Source organism: Rhipicephalus sanguineus, chromosome 4 (genome assembly GCF_013339695.2).
Source record: "Rhipicephalus sanguineus isolate Rsan-2018 chromosome 4, BIME_Rsan_1.4, whole genome shotgun sequence".
Classification (NCBI taxonomy): Eukaryota; Metazoa; Arthropoda; class Arachnida; order Ixodida; family Ixodidae; genus Rhipicephalus; species Rhipicephalus sanguineus.
Genome location: NC_051179.1, coordinates 79,193,702 through 79,211,032, shown reverse-complemented (window position 1 = coordinate 79,211,032; position 17,331 = coordinate 79,193,702). Strand labels below are relative to the sequence as shown.

The 17,331-nt window shown below is 47.6% G+C and overlaps 1 protein-coding gene across 1 annotated transcript in view; it reads left to right on the top strand.

Annotated features, from left to right (window-relative positions):
• Nucleotides 1-7,932: 7,932 nt before the first annotated feature.
• Nucleotides 7,933-17,331, top strand: part of LOC119391320 (uncharacterized) — a 218,352-nt gene continuing 208,953 nt past the window's right edge. Inside the window, exon 1 of the mRNA XM_049415242.1 lies at nt 7,933-8,140. Coding sequence (XP_049271199.1) covers nt 7,933-8,140 — 208 coding nt within the window. The remainder of the gene's footprint in view (nt 8,141-17,331) is intronic.

The window sequence follows — 17,331 nt, the reverse complement described above, 5'->3', positions numbered from 1 at the left end:
CTCACTTCGTGTCCCCCTGATACATAACTTATCTGCAAATGTGGTTTTCGCGTTCTTCCCAGTACTGAATTTAAAAAAACTATAAAGCCTAATTTTAAACACCCTGTATAAGACCAAGGCAAACTTATCACACTTGCGCACACAACAATAGCTCTAAACCAAAACGTGTAACAAGGATGATAGTGTATTAGATACGCGAAGAGATGAAATTATATTCAGATGGGTGCAGGGACCAAGAAGTAAAGAAGAAGTAAGAAGGAGAAACAAGTGAGTTTCGCTGTAATTTTAGCCTTAGGAATATGGACCAACTAGAGCCAAATGAATATTTATCTTAGCAACCACAATCGACGCCTGCAGGGAACGCAAGCCGTGGCGTCACGTGCCACTGCCAAGCGCCGTCTTTTAAAGAGGATAGTCTTTTTCTTCTGTTGACATCGTGCGCTCTGCGGTTTTGTTTGCCGCCCAAACAAAGACACTGCAGGGTCTTCGGACAACGCGAGTGCAAGAGACTGACTGGCGGCTCGCACATTTCTTAGGTCACCAATTCTAAAACTGTCTAGTGTTTCGCCGGAGTTAGGATGTGCGCCTTCGACTTGTACTTTGACATACAGGGCGTAGTCGACCGCGCTCGCGTGATTATCTCTTGAGGGGGAGTTCTGTACATCTTGTGGGTTCGCCGCAAAATTTGCGTTGAAGCTATAGACTACACGAATTTCACATTGCTCGCCGCAGCGGCCGCGTTTGCGAAACGAGTGATCTGCTAGCTAGAGCAGCCAAAGTACGGTTTAGTTGAAGTAACAACTGTGACAGCTCGCGCTCACCCTATGTGTACCTGTGCGTTCTTTTCGTGCATCCTTGTTTGTGTTCGAGCAGCGCGCTACAAGTGTCGAGCTGCGACTGTGGTTAGATCGCACTTGCCTTGTGCGTTTTCTTTTCCTGCGTTCTTCGTGCTTGAGCAGCGCGCAGCAAGTGTGTAGCTGCTTGCCGTTCTTCCTGTGACATTCCAATTTCTTGCTATCGCATTCATTGCTTCGCTCTTGAGACGAAGCTGTGACTTTTTCAGCATGCATTGCATACGAAGTTTTCTAGCCGGAGCCGTAAGTTTATAGAAATGTTTTAAAGCGTTTTAGATGCAAAGTATCTTAAGGCGGAGCTCAATCCGGTGGTGGTGGTGGTGGTGGTGGTGTGCGGCGTGACCACCCTTACTGCGTAGGCGCATATACCTCCCCTCACACTCCTCTCCACTCCCCCTCACCATTCTCCCCTTCCCTCTCTCCACTCAACCTCTCCCCTTTATCCTCTTCCTTTCCCCTCTCCCATTTCCCTCTCCACTTCCTCTCTCCCCTTTCCGCTCTTCCTTTGAAACGCGGGCTACACATGCCGAAATTCTCTCCTGCGCAAAGCCGCGATGAGCTCGAGCGCATGCGCGTCCCCTCTCCTTCTCTCTCCTCTCCTACGCTGCCCCCCTCTCGCCCGCCTGTCGACCGCGTTCCCCGCTCGCCCTGTGAGAATTAACGGCCAGGCTAGATGGAAGATACGACGCGCGTAGCGTCCCTCTTCGCTTTCCACGACGCGAGGCCGGTAGCATGCCCAACGAACGCCAACGGAACGCGATCGTGCAAGTGCTCCGGCTTCGCATCGGCTCATGGTCCCCTTTAGCGGGAGATGGTGTAATTTTCTTTTTAGGTAAAACTTCACCTATGTGAGATAGACAAATAGGTGAGCGCATTTTGGATTATCAAACGAACAGAAATCAAGGAACGTCGCCAAGACAAGCATTGTACCTACAGTTACGCAAGTGACCGTTAACGGAGTGTCACTTATCAGTAACTCGTTCCCAGCAGCTTCCCACTCTGATATATGTGATGCAGACAGACAAGTAGGTTTAAATGCATTTGAAGTGTCCGAGTGTGCACATTTTCTGCAATGCTTGCTTTTGCGAATCACTCATAAAGGAAACTATACATGTGCTCTGTAGCAGGAAATCTCAAAATAAGAAAACATTCAAGGCGTAGCAGCTTCTGTATGAAATTTGTATCGTGCAAAGAAATGAATGACCAATAGCTGCCGGCTGCTGGTCAACAGCGATGATTCTTGGAGCCTTCTGGAGCAGGATACAAAGCAATTGAAAATATGTATGCGTTGCACTCAACGTGGAAGATGTAGAAAGTATGGAGCAGTGATTCGCCTGCCCTTCAGAAACACGTTCATGGGCTTGCTCGCGCTGCCTTTCCAAGCGTGCAGGCTGCTCAGCGTCCGTGGTGGGAAGGGAAACCTTGATTGGTGATGGAGTGGTGCCCTCTCCCCTTCCCCTTTCCCTCATACTCACCCTCACATCACTCCTCCCGCCCTCACTTCTTTTTTCCACCCCTTTGTTATACTACCGTATGCATGGCTATGCTATGATTCACTCTCCCATTCCTCCGCTTCCTACACCACACCCTCACATCCATTTCCCGCTGCTTGCTATAGTATACTATACATGGTATATGCTATGCCCTCACCATCCTCCTTTTCTTTCTCCTCATACTCATGCTCCTTTTCCTCCTGTCGCTGTACTATACCACACATAAGTATGATATACATTACATGGCAATACTATGTTTCACCGTCTCCTATTATCATTCCCGACTCATCAGCCTCCCAACACACCTCACCCTCAATTTCTTTTCCCGCGCCCTTGCTATACTGCACCATACATGGCTATGCTTTTCATGGCTTTGCATGGTTTTGCCTGCTTGATACCGAATACACTCCTATGCTATGTTTTACCCTCTCCCATCCTACTTTTCTCCTCCTCACCCTCACTTCCTTTTCGCGCGTCCTTGCTATACTATACCATACATGGCTATGCTATACATGGCCAAGCGACGCGACGTGAGGCGACAGCAGATGACATGCGACATGACACGACAGCCCGGGCCCCTAATGTGATGCGCATTTTAATTCGGACAACCCGCCAGTGAGAGTAACAACACGTCATTTTTATTGCAATATTCCCTTCGGGACAGCAATCTTCTGCTCACTCTGTTTTGAACACACGCGTGTAGTCAGAACAGTGGCACAAGGTAGCAAATTGGGCGAATTGATAAGTTCACACTGTTGGCGTGTATGTCCCGCGCGGTGCGTTCTTAATTTGTCCCTTTTCTGTGCCGCGCCGCGCATATTCGCCAAAACAATACCCACCAACAGCCCCCCCCTCATGCCAGGCACACGCATCTCAGCGTTTACTGGGGTGTAACTCCAGGTGAATGTTGTTTTCGGGGTAAACAAGTCGAAGTCCTCGCATTTCTTGGTCGCTTTCAGAGCCGGCCGGTTGATCTCGGCCCATACGGAGGAGCCATTTCAGTTGCTGGCGCACGTACATAACCGCTGAAAGGGTTTTCCCACCTTCCGTGTGGTTTGTTGTACAGCTTGGCACTCTGCACTTCGTAATACTGAAAAAGAAGTGTCAGTAGTTGAAAAGTTGAAACGCACTCTGGATGGTGTGATGATTGCATTGTTTGTGGCAGTGACGGAAACGACGAATAGGCGTAGCACCCGTAAAGTTTGCTGTGTTAGCAGTGACGCAGTTGAACATTTGACGTAATTCTGTGCCACGTTATAGTGGTGCAAGAGGCGCCACAAAAGTTCGGAGAAACTTCTGCTACCTGCGGGAGCATATACAAAGGGGCTGTCACGATGCGATGACTTATGGCCTATTCTATGCTACCGCGCACCGAACTAAAATTTGACTACTGCAATACGCAACTCTTAGCAGACGTGTTTATTTTACTAACGGTACGTACTTTGTTAAGTTTTAAACAGTTAATTCCTGAATGGTGTCCACTCTTACATTTGCGGTATCGTACGTGTTAACAGCAAAAGCATTGCATGACCTTGAAAGTCGGCGCAAACACAGTCGATGTAAAACTGAGAGCCTCAACGTGCGTTCGGCATGCTAATCATCGAGGAAAAATTGCCATTATACCGTTTTATTGCTTCCCACTTCGCGCACTCCTGCGCGTGCGTGCGGCTCTCCAATCGTCCATAACGTGCAATTATTTGTATATCTCGTACTGGTATGCTAGCTGTCTGATGCGTTTGGTGTACCGCCGACAGAACGAAGACGCACGGAGTATCGAGGGTATCCAATCTATGAGATTAGATGATTGTGATGCGCTAATCAAGTGACTTGTGACGCACAGGTTAGATAATGTGACAAGGGACGCTATTCCAGGCACTCTCGACATCCACCATAAATTTATTATTATTTATTTACAAATACTGTCAATCCCTTGAGGGATTAAAACAGGAAGGGCAAAAACAATGATGAAAGTAGCGAGTAAACAAATTACAGACACACATATATTCATATATGATATCATTAGTGTTGGTGAAACTATAACTACAAAAGTTTGTACATCGCATGACGTTCAAAATATGGTCACTAGTTACAAATAACTTGTTTAGAACGTGAAACAAATCGCTTGAAGATAGAGTACGCAGATGTGTTTAAACAGTATTTCAGTAGCTTGCATAATTCCGCTCTTTCCTAGACATAAGACGGTATAGTGCAAAAATAACCACAAGGAACCACTACTTGCCCAATCATCCACCCTCCTAAGTTACTTTCCTAGACGCACCGCCCTGCGGCCTTCCCAGGTCGCTTTCATTCTCCGCTCTTTTTTTTTGTAGTGCCTTTTGACGGCTCTCCCTTTGGTAGACCGCCCCCCCCCCCTTTTTTTTCGTTTTTTTTTCTTTCTCCTTTTTTTCCTCTCTCCCTTTTCTTTCCTTTTTTTTCTTTTTCCTCTTTGCAGCTCCCCTGACCCCTGAGTGCCGTTGCAAACTTTCTTGAAATGATGTGGCAAGGGCTACACTCCTCTCTCGAGTTTTCTCTTTCCAGACTGGAGTCACCAACAGGGACAAGCGCCACCGCTGGACATGACGTCAACACTAACCCTTTGAAACTAACCCGCCAAGGATGATACGGCGCCTTTGACAAAGATAGGTCCACCTATCGAAACGTCGGCCAGCCTGCTCTGAGGCACTTCCTCCTGTTTGAAACCTATCCCACTCCGTGTATCCATCTGTCGGCACCCTTCTTGACCTTGGAATGCATGCGTATAGTTATACAAGGTTTCAGGGTAACAAGTGCACATCGGTAATAATAAGTTACACATCCACACGATAACAACGAACACCAGAAGGACGCGGTGAAAATAAAATGTTAGTGAAAAGCAAGATTATCTTCAATTTAGTACAGGAGAGTCAAGTCTGCAACGCTAGTAGGCTATTTTCCATCGAACAAGTGAATACATCCAGGGAGCAGCTGCTAGTGATGGCCTCGCTGATATCGTTTCACTCTCTTATCGCTAAAGGAAAGAATGAATTTTTAAAACAGTCGGTACGAAATGGATATTCCTTGAGTGCGTGTGTGTGTTTATGTCGCGATGGCCGTGTTTCACTTGTGGAAATGTATCTGGAGACATAAATGTTAAATTGCTTATGCAGAAGGTGATACAAAAGCTTAGAGCGGGCTAGTACTGATCGGTTTTGTAATGTTAGAATCCCGGCACTCTTGAGTAGTTCGGAGGGGGAGTCTGTTGGCTTATACTTATTATATATATTCCTCAGCGCTTTCCTTTGGACGCCTTCTACTTAATTAGTTCCTTTGTCTATGGAGACCAAATAACATTTGCATACTCCAGGACTGACGTAACAGAGGTTTTATAGGCCAGCATTTTTATATCGATGGAACTAGTCGGAGGTGCCTCCCAAGAAAGAAAAGCCGCTTCAATGCAGTAGATGTTGTGTTGTTGATATCGGAGTTCCATCTCAAGTCATGTGTTATTGTTAGTCCAAGGTATTTGTGTTCTTGAACGCGCTCTAGCGGGATGCCGTTGACGGCGTACGAAAAGCTCGACTTAATGTTTTTCCGAGTTATTGATAGGACAGCAGATTGTTTAGTATTTAGAGTCATCTGCCAAACGGTACACCAGTCTGACACTGCTTTTAGCTAGTATATTGTCAGATTTCGTAATGGCGGCCTTTTAAAAAAGCCCATCACAGAAGCCGTAGCCGCACTGTAAAACAATGAGAGCTAAGAGGGCGAATGCGAGAACTATTGCGAAACTTGAGAGTGTCCAGAAGGACAACCGATGTCGGCACTTCCGTGTGTTCCGTGATTGATTTGGTGGCTGGAATGAAATCTCGCTCGCGCAGCCGTGGTCTGTCGGGCGCGTGTTTTATATCTTCTTATCCATCGTGATGCACTCACATTTGTGCGGAGATGGAGAAGAACGAACTGGACGTGGTTTACACGGCGTGTCGAAGTTGCACAGCGTAAACAACAGAGGACAGTTTCCTTCAGCGCCACGGTGCCGGTTCTCTCTAGTCCAGTGCGCGTCTTATCGATGTTGTGTTATTCGTGTTGTATTGTTACCACTCTGTTATCTCAATAATGCATTCCTCGGACCTCATTACCTTAAGTTTTGTTTATACGCCTACGCAGACGCACTGATTATAAGAGTTTTGTCCTTGTTAAGGCAGGAGCCTCACATGCCTCATCAAAAGCGAAAATTGACCGTCGGTGTCCCGCGAGGTCGGTGCCAACGCGATTGATGCAAAAATCATTGTCACGTGATGACGTCATCATAGGACGTCACATATCGCCAGAATTTTTCACGCCATCATGTCGTCACGTAATGACGTCATCATATGACATCGTCGCTTGGTCAAAGGTGGGCCGGTCACGGAGGTAGTCCGAAACCAGGTGCAATGCAGAAAGCTTGCATTGCCTCCGATCCTGGAGGCACTGCAAAACCACGTTAGGTGCAGAAAGCTTTGAGAGGGGTTCGTAGCAGGGCCAATACATCGACTGAGAAGGAAAAGAACATGGCTTTCGCCTTCGAGTCGGGCTAGGCGAATGTCCTCTGAGATTTGCTTGCTCTTCGAGGGGGTAAACCCGACATGTGTTGCAAAAACACACGCGAGCGAATGACATATGCTTGTGTCAACATGTTGCCGCGGAAAATAGGCGTCGAGTGAGAGTGTACTCGCCCAGCTCTAGTCCCCTTCATTATGCATGGATCGATAAGTTGCAATGCCGGTTCTGCCTTAGGCGGCCCGACATCGGTATTTATCCTGCTTTGATGCATATCCAGATGCATCACAAGCATAGCTACGGCTTCGTCTATACACCCGGCAAGCGGGTGCATACTGCATGAAGTAGCTCCGTTGCATAGTGGGCCTCGCACGGTGCTGATTCGCTCGAGAGCACAGCATATCGTAGGTTAAAGGGATCTTCATCAAACGGTATCTTCTGGTTCCTCCCGAAATTCTTGCGCAACGTTGCAGATATCTTTAGGTTCCATCATTTTTGCCCAACCATTGCATTCGGCTCTAGAAGAAAAGAAAGGAATCATACAGTGTATTCGTGAGTGACGGTCTTTTGTACTACTGACCGGCTTACCCGTTGCCGGTAGTACCAATTATAAGGAACCCCATTGCCGGCAAAAGTGAACTGCCAAGCTCGGAAAACATGCTGTACGAGAACAAGGAATTGGCCGTTGCAGGCGTTCACGGGCAGAAATAGTTAGCGCTGTAGGTGTATCCTTCTGGCGACAACAAAGCGTAAAAAAGGTTTGTGTGCCTTTAGCATTATTTCTCGTTCAGGAATCCGGTTCTGTTGTCTTTTAGTGTAGGGTATTTCTTCTTTCGACAAGTTAATCGCGACAAAGGTGTATGAATTACAATTTCGTGTAATGGTGCTCTTAAGCTTACCAGTTAGCATTATGATGCTAGAAAAGCCCACAAGAAGCGGCGGTGCCCAGCCTTGGGTCATGCTACGGGCATTCGTGTCACTGTGCGTTCTAATGTCATCCTTAGTCCAAGCTTCGCTAGCTCAGAATGTGTCACTCACTTCGGTAACAGAATGTATCGGAGACAGCGATGTCTCCAAGTCCGAACCAAACTATCGGCGAAACGGAGGAAATCAACTACGGGCAGGTTCTTCGAGATGTGGTGGCCGCTGGTCTTTCCAAAGTGCCGCGCTCTTTGGTGCGCAAATTTCTGGCAGCCGACGTGCGGCTTGAATGCAGCACGGCGCTGTTACGGACCATGAGAGCCTTCCAGAACTTTGAGCCGTGGGCGCTAAGACGTGAGTACATGCATACCTTGCTTCGTTTAGTGTTGAAAAGACTACCTAGTATACGCGCGACAATTAGGAGAGAGACCACCATAAACGCATCCGTGAGCAAGGTGACAAGATGTCACAGCTGTAGAATGCTCGACTATATTTGAATATTCTATACACGGACCTTGTTTTATTCCGTTTTCGAGTCAAATTTTGAGTATTCTTTATCAGAGCGATTATGTACGCGATTGAACATAATACTGGGAACACAAGTGGAATGAACATTATTTATACTGATAAATATAGATGTTTAACGCGACAAGGTATGCAAGGGAGCAGTTATGGCACCTAGATGCGTATTTGCTGTTAAGCCACGGAATTAATGCACATTTTTCTTAGGAGCCAGGTGTGCGAAGAAGCTGCTTAGATTTTTTTCTTCTTCTGACACGCGCACGATCCTAAATAACAGCACATCGTAACGTGCAATCTAATGACACAGACCTCCTATATATACCCAGGCCAAGAACTGTATGGCGGGAACATTTCTTTATGTTATAGCAAATAAGGTTTCTTCGTTGTAGAGCTATTACTCGAAGGCTATTTCATTTTGCCTGAGAAAGTACTAGTTGTGCCCTCCTTCGGCAGCAAAAATTAATAGCAATAAAGAAGAGAGAGAGAAGAGAGAGGATGTAGCGCACTCGTTTGGGCGGCAAGCAAGCAGGAGAGCGCGCAACCTTAACAGAGGTCATCTGATCCCGTGAGCGCCCGCGGGACCACATGCGCGGCGCGCTTGCGGCAGCTATGTCTGAGCGCGTGACTGTTCACGTAATTCCCGAAATGTTCTTTTAAAATCCACATAGCGTGTACATATAGGTTCATTACGATTTGCCTTGTAGTACATACCTGCAGCTCTTAGGAATTTTCGGTCTTGCCTTGCCCGAGGTGCAACTTCGCGAAGCGAACGCTTTTCGCGGAAGTAATCGTGGGCATATTAACGCGATAGCGTTAGAGAGCTCGTTTCGCAGAAATGCCGCCGTCGTTTCGGCGTCGCTATGTCGCTTGTGAGCGAAAAATCGTCCGCGACCGATAAATCGAGAAAGATGCAAATAAAATAAACAATAAAAATCTTCGGTCCCATTGAGGATCGAAACCAGGCCGTTTGAGTGGCAAGCCGGTGTCCTACCACAAAGCCACGATGTTACTTTCAACTTTCTCGGGAAAAAACACTACACAAATGCCATGTAGCGGAAGGAGATCTCCTTAACGCATTGTGTTCGACAGTTGTCACGACGAAAATGATTCCATTCGGCGATTTGTAGGCGCGTTGGCGAGGCCATCAAACTACGTTTTTTGCGTGACGCCATGCTTCGAAAATAGCCGGGATAGTGCAGCCATCGCCGCTAGAAATACACACGAACTTTCAAAGAGCTCCAAAAATGGACAACCATGCCCATCTAGAGGAAAAACACATTAAGCCAACGCCTCTTTTCTAGAGGAAGGCGTTGATCAAGCAAACAGCAAACATTAGATTATGTGCTGCCAGTCTGTGAGGCATTGTGAGAAATGTGTCTCGGCTCTAGCACAGGGAAGTGCTTTAGATCGAAAACCTGTACCATTACTATAGATACATAGCACGCAGCGTGTGCGTGTGTCTGTGTGCGTGTGTGTGTAACACCGCACATTCATAAGTATGCACTTAGTGGTTGAAGTGTGCACTAAGGGCCGGATTTCGCTATCGCGTTCAACTATTAAAGGCAAAGCTTGAGGGTCCCCCAATTTTGTTTTGCTGGTATCCTAGAAGATCACAACTAATCGATATCGACGCGCTACACGTTTCCTAATGAATCGAAATGCTTTATTTTGGTTCTGAGTATATCGCTTCAGACATAATCATTTCATTTAGAAAAAAGCGACCTAAAAATTGGCAAACATGCTTATAGTGCACATACGTTACAGTGTCGCATGTCGCGGCCATGAAATAATGCTTAGCGAGTGTGCGACCATCTTATAGAAGTCCATTCCAGCGGCTTTGAAATTTCAGTGACTTTTGGGCGGGCTGTTACGGTTTCATTATTATGAAAATGCAGACACGGAAAGAATGATGAAAAGGCTGTGGTGGTGGTATCAACTTTATTTGACTAAGAGTCAACTGACGCCTCAGGGTGGCTCCACGCGGGAAGCGACTCTTTCGGCCCAGGAAACGATGGCCAGCTGTTTCTCCCGGTCGGGAGTTCTGATAAGTTCATCCCATGTTAATTTTGAGGGAGCTGGTAGGAGCGATTTTGGAGGGGGAAAACCTCCGCATCCCCACAAGATGTGATCTTGGGTAGCTAGTGCATTTTGAGTACAATTTTGACAGTTTGGTTCGAATTCTCTGTAAACGCACGAACACAGCTACTTGCGTTCTTGCGTTTTTTCAGTATTTTCGTCTCTTTCCGTCACGCCGTTATCATGACAGTGTAACGAATTCAACCCTTACTTCAACAGTGAACATTAAATCTGGACGAAATGCGCCAACTTATATTATTTATTACAGCGAAAGCTGTTATGAGATCATTTCACCAGCCGTTTTTGGCGCCGTAGTTGTCCGTCGCCGCCGCCGCTGGTGTCCGTAACCACTATCGCTCGAAATAAAAAAAAAACGAAATAAGAAAAAACGCCAGGCCTGCGCTGAAACCGCAGCACAGTCACAGCGAAAGCTGGAAGAGCGGCGTTTCTAGAGCCCGTTAAGCTCTCTTGGGGCTACAATACAAGTACACTAGAAAGGTACCCACTACCCCATAAATCCCAATTTTTATGAAATTGGGAAGCACCTACTAAGCCATTATTCATCATTCTGCGGAGAAGCGAGGCACCAGCTACACGTCTGTAAGGCATTATGTGCACTTTGTTGACGCGACAACTGATGACGATGAAGAATTATGGCTCAGCCCTTTGTAATGGGTTGGAATCTTTAAACGGCCCACCAGTTATGTAATTTGCATTGGGTGACGCCCGGTCGCTATTCCCCTCTCCCGTCATGCTGTATACCATATGTTGACGTGGGAGAGAGACGGGGGGGGGGGGGGGGCGAAGAACTTTACTGAGACCCCGAGGAAATGGATCATGCGCTTATGGCCTTCCTTGGCAACCAATACAAGTGCACCTGCGAGGAAGCCACTGCGCTATAAATCATTGTAATTTTACTGAGATTCCGAGGAAGTGGATCATGCGCTTATGAGCTTCCTTGGCAACAAATACAAATGCACTTGCGAGGAACCCACTACGCTATAAATCATTGTAATTTTTGTGAAGTAGGGCAGCAGGCACTGTGCCATTTTTCGTCATTCTACGGAGAGCGTTGGTACCTGCTAAACCCATGTAAGGCATTATGCGCACTTTGTTGATGCTGTGCCTGATGACGATGAAGAATTATGGCAGAGTCCTTTGTAATGGGTTGGAAGCATTCAACAACCTACTCGTTGCGCAATTCGCATTGTGTGACGCCTGGTTACAGAATTCGCTTTGTTCGACGCTTGGTGCTTATTTTACTCTTCTACCACGCTATATTGCGTATGCTAATGTGGTTACTTCCCGACATGAAGCCTGTATAGGGCCTTTTTGCAAAGCAGTTTCAAGCACCGGCATGGCTCAGCGGTTGAATACTGGGCTCCCACGCAGAGGGCCCAGGTTCGAACCTTTGCATCCTGGAATTTTTTTCCTATTTCGTTTTTTTTCTTATTTCGAGCGATACTGGTTACGGACACCGGCGGCGGCGGACAACTACGGCGCCAAAATACGGCCGGTGAAATGATCTCATAACAGCTTTCGCTGTAAAACCACTGTCAAGAATCGTTTTGAAGCTGAGAGGGAAGTCAATTTCGGGATTTAGTATGTGACGGTGTACGAAATATAATTGTTATCGCAATAAAACTGCGCCATATCCCACTAAAGGGGATGATGAGGCGATGCGAAGCCGGAGCACTTGCACGATCGCGTTCCGTTGACGTTCGTTGGGCGTGCTACCGACCTTGCGTCGTGGAACGCGAAGGGGAACGCTACGCGCGTCTTGTCTTCCCTCTAGCCTGGCCGTTAATTCTCACAGGGAGAACGGGGAACGCGGTCGACAGGCGCGCGAGAGGGGGGCAGCGTAGGAAAGGAGAGAAAGGGGAAGGGGATGCACATGCGCTATTTCTCATCCCGGCGTTGCGCAGGAGAGAATTTCGGCATGTCTAGCCCGCATCACACTTCATCGGACCATCACATTTCATCGGAAGCATCAACGGAGTCAAGCGGAGTGAACCAAAGCAAGCGCTGATATAATAATATCTGAGGTTTAACGTCCCAAAACCACGATATGAATATGAGAGACGCCGTAGTGGAGGGCTCCGGAAAAAAGCAAGCGCTGAACTCGCGTAGTGCTCTACTCACTTTATATTCACACTTGAAGGAGAGGAGACTAGAGGTGGAGAGTAGCGCATGTGCCGCGACAGCAGAAGCGAGAACGCAGGAGAAGTGCAATCAGGTGGTAGGAAAGAAGTGGAGAGAGCGACGCGCAGCGGTTGGAGAGAGGAAAGGAGAAGAGTTGCGCATGCACAGTGTGAATGCGGACGCCGACGACGCCGCGGGACATGCCGCTGCTATTCGCGGCAAGATCGACCTATAGGTGGCAGCACCGTCACCCCACTAGTGTGGATACTGGTTTCGTGTGGTGTGTGTAGAAGTGCACGGGGCTTCTCTTTTCACATCGTGATTTTGTGTTCCGTACCCGCAGAAAACTCTTCGTTATCGATGGTGAGGTTTTGTTCGGTGCCACAATGCCGCACATACTACACAGAGCGAGGGATAAGCTTCCATTTCTATCCCACCGACGCGGAACGTCGCCGACTGTGGCTCGTTAGGCTTCGTAACGGCAAGACGCCTTCCAAATACGCGATGGTGTGCAGCAAGCACTTCGATGACGGTGCATTCTAGCGTTCGCGAACGAGTACAGATGGTGAGTAGTCAGCGATAACTTCGCTAATGTGTGCATTTATATGCTTGTTGCTGCTGTGCACTACGAGCGTTAAGACGGTTGTACTAAGCGAACGCTCGGGGAAGCTTCCATGTGCTTTGATTTTCCTACACTTCCGCAGGAAAATTAAGCGAGAATCGATCGAGAAAGAAGAAAATTAATTGATGGAATTTATTCTGTGTCATTCATGTACCGTCTGCGCTGTGAATGCAAAGTTTGTTCGCGCTTGGCTATGAGTCTCTTTAAACGAGAGTCCCCGAGCCCTTTTGCAGTTCGCGCATGTTCCATTGTGTTTACACGGCCGCGAGAACAGTTCTCAGTGTTCCGCAGGGAAAGTACGTGCACCGAAACGTGGCAAGTGTGTATGCATGATCTGGTGCATAGTAAAGGGTATCGTTTTATGAGCCCTCACTCGCCACGTAAGCGATGAAAATGCGCGAGCGAGTTCATCGCCACTGCTGATCCTGACGAACATATTTTTCTCGCTCGCTCTCTTTTTTTAAGGGTTTTCGCGGAAGAGATTGAGGCCTGACGCACTTCCGACACTGAACTTGCCAAAGCGCAAATTTGACAGGCATAAGCTACCTCGCAAGTACACGGGCGTCTTTGTATACATTTCGCCACAAGTTATAATTGCGCAAGGCAACTCAGTATTGCGATTTCCGTGTCATTCCATTTTCTGTTCTGTTTAGGGGACAATTTAAGTACCGAAGTGTCAGACCACAACGCGCAAGTGCATGAGAGCCTTTTTTTTTTAACCACCGAGCCGCTAAAAGGCTATATTCACATGAGATTTAATACTTCTCATCTTTAGGACAACGCCAAGTGCACTTTTTAATGCGCTTGAACCACAGAGCGGCACCTACACTGATATGACTCGTGAACGGACGGTACGACGACCACGCACAGCACTCTCGACAAGTGCACTCACTGATATTATTACAGTACATATAGAGCCGATCAAGGCCAAATGCTTCATTACATCGTGTTAGGCATACGTACTAGCGGTTAAAGTTGCACCAACGCAACGGAACAAACCGCCTTTTGAGGGCCTGCATGACGTACGCGCACATGCAAACACAACGCGGCTAGCAGACGACGCATGGAGCAATCCACACTAGGCGCGCTTCAGCCAGTAGCCGCCAGGCGGCGACTCCGCTCGATCTCGCGTCCAATAAGATGCTTCGCATCTAAAAAACGATGAGAACAACTGAACGGGAACTGTTGGGACAACGACCAACTAACGTGCGCGGCTGCTGCCCCCACGGAACCGCCGGCACCCGTTTCCGCGTCCCTAAAGTCACTGGAACGGGAAAAGTCCGTCCTGCCCGCCGCCATATTTGGTCCAGCGCGGCCGAAGCTGCGGCGGCACGGTGTTGATTTCACGCCGAGTAACGCATGTTTTACGCAATGCGTGCGCTTTTGCAGCCCCGAATGAAGCATACCGTTGTCCTCTAACTGATTAGGAAAGAAATAGCAGCAGCTATCACTTGCCTACACGCGCACGCACGCGTAAGAACGCGATAAAGAAATGCGAACTGCGCGACATTAACGCTCTCGGCATTTATTAAACGCGAAGCATTTCTTAGCGAACTTCTGCGACATTAAACCTATCTATCTATCTATCTATCTATCTATCTATCTATCTATCTATCTATCTATCTATCTATCTATCTATCTATCTATCTATCTATCTATCTATCTATCTATCTATCTATCTATCTATCTATCTGACCAGGACTTTGTGCTCTCCTGTCCGTTTCGTTAATGGAATGTGCACTAAATTTGGTATGGCCTAACATGACTGTATGACAAATATAAATTACAGGTGATAACATAAAAATAATGATATGCATGCCATGTACGGCATGATTTACATGCCACGCTCATGGTGCGCTCGCGGCTGCTTCGCTAGCTTGATACACCCCAAAATTGGTATGGCGTGACAAGAATGTATGAAGAACATAGGTTACTGGCTATAACGTGCAAATCATGAGAGGCATGCCATGTAAAACATGATTTACATGACGTGGTGCCGTAGCGCTCGCGGTCGTTTAATGAAATGCATATATACGAAATTTGATATGAGTACATATTTCTGTATGATGAATGTTAGTGACAGGTGGTAACATTTGAATCATGCCTGACATGTGGCATTATATCCATGTTGCCACCTGTTATTTATATTTGTCATACAGTCACGTCACGCAATACCAATTTTGGTGCATATGAAGCCAGCGAGCCGGCCGCGAGTGCACCATGAGCATGACATGTAAATCATGCCTTACATGATATGCGTGCCATTATTTTCACGTTACCACCTGTTATTCATGTTCATCATACAGTCACGTCCCCCAATACCGATTTTGGTGCATATCAAGCCAGCGAACCGGCCGCGAGTGCTCCATGAGCATGGCATGTGAATCATGCCTTACATAATGTGCGTGCTATTATTTTCATGTTACCGCCTGTTATTTATGTTCGTCATACAGTCACGTCATGCAATACCGATTTTGGTGCATATCAAGCCAGCGAACAGGACGCGAGTGCACATGAGCATGGCATGTAAATCATGCCTTACGTGATGTGCGTGCCATTATATTCATGTTACCACCTGTTATGTATGTTCGTTATACAGTCACGTCGCGCAATACCAATCTGTAGCAGTTAGGTTTCATGGCGCGCTGACCGTTATATGTGAGCCCAAAGGCGTCAATTTTACGCCAGACATAATAAGAGCTGCCCGGCAACGTTATTGTGCAAGAACCTTTTGTGCCAACCACGCGAAACAAGCTGTACCAGTGCAGGAGAGACGGAAACATTCCCCGAAACAACATTCGCGGATTCTCAATGAAACGCTTACCTCAGAAAGGCGGGTATCCGTCGTGGGGACAAATTTTTCCCGCCGTATTCTGTGCTGCCACACAGCCCGTCGCTTGGCATCCTTTTTTCCCGCTGGCAATAGTAAAGAGGGCTTTGCCCAGGTCTCGCCGGTCGCTGCACCCAAAAGCGCAACACCCAGATATTCTTCGATGCCGCTAGAGACTTGCGATGAAGTGTCAAAATGATACGGGATGTCGTAATGTGCTTGCACGCTTTTGTGAGGCTATAGAAACAATTGCTTTCCAAAGCGCCGTGCGTCGGCAGCCAGGAGACACGCGGGGCGAGCGAGCTGGCCCATTTATGTGGCGAGAAAGAACAAATGCGGTACTTTTCCCGTTACAGTGACTTTACGCGTCCCAGCTCTGTCGCGCCGCAGCGCCCGCAACTGCAACTACGGCCGACACGCACTCTCCCATAGAAAGCTACCCGACGCGGCAGGCCGTACCATGCGTTTTTTTCATCCAGCGGCCGTGGCTTCACTAACTTTGAAAAGCGTGACCAAAGACATTTTTAGCTTGCGGTGTAATAGACTCAGTACACCTAATTTCCGGCTCAACGTTCCCTTCTTCACGCACCTAGTTGAAATTATCCAAATTTAGTGAACGTTTATGTTATTTAAATCAGTTTAAGAAAAAAGCCTAGATGCGTCATCAAACGGGAAAGTTGACCATCGGCGTTGGCGGAGCCGGTGTCAGTACGAATGGTACAAAAAATCGTGACGTTATTACGTCGCAATGTGATGTCATCACGACGCCACAAATCGCCAAAGCATGTGACGCCATCATGACGTCACTATGACATCACATGACGAGAGTCCACATGGTGACGTCATCCCATGGCATCGCCGCCTGGTCGCAGGCAGGTCGATCACGGAGGCGGTTCAAAACCATGTGAGGTGCAGAAAGCGCCCAACGCTTCCAATCCTGGATTCAGTGCAACACCACGTTAAGTGCAGAAAGCTTCACGGAGGCAGTGCAAAACCATTATGGAGGCAGTGCATAACCAGGTCAGGTGTAGAAAGCGCGCAACGCCTCCGATTCTGGATTTAGTGTGAAACCACGTTAGGTACAGAAAACTTTCCGAAGAGGGCATGAGAGAATCAATACGTCGACTAAGAAGAAAAAGACGCCAGGCCTGCGCTGAAACCGCAGCACAGTCACAGCGAAAGCTGGAAGAGCGGCGTTTCAGAGGCCGTTAAGCTCTCTTGGGGCTACAATACAAGTACACTAGAAAGGTACCCACTACGCCATAAATCACAATTTTTGTGAAGTTGGGAAGCAGCTACTAAGCCATTCATTATTCGTCACTCTGCGGAGAAGCGAGGCACCAGCTACACGCC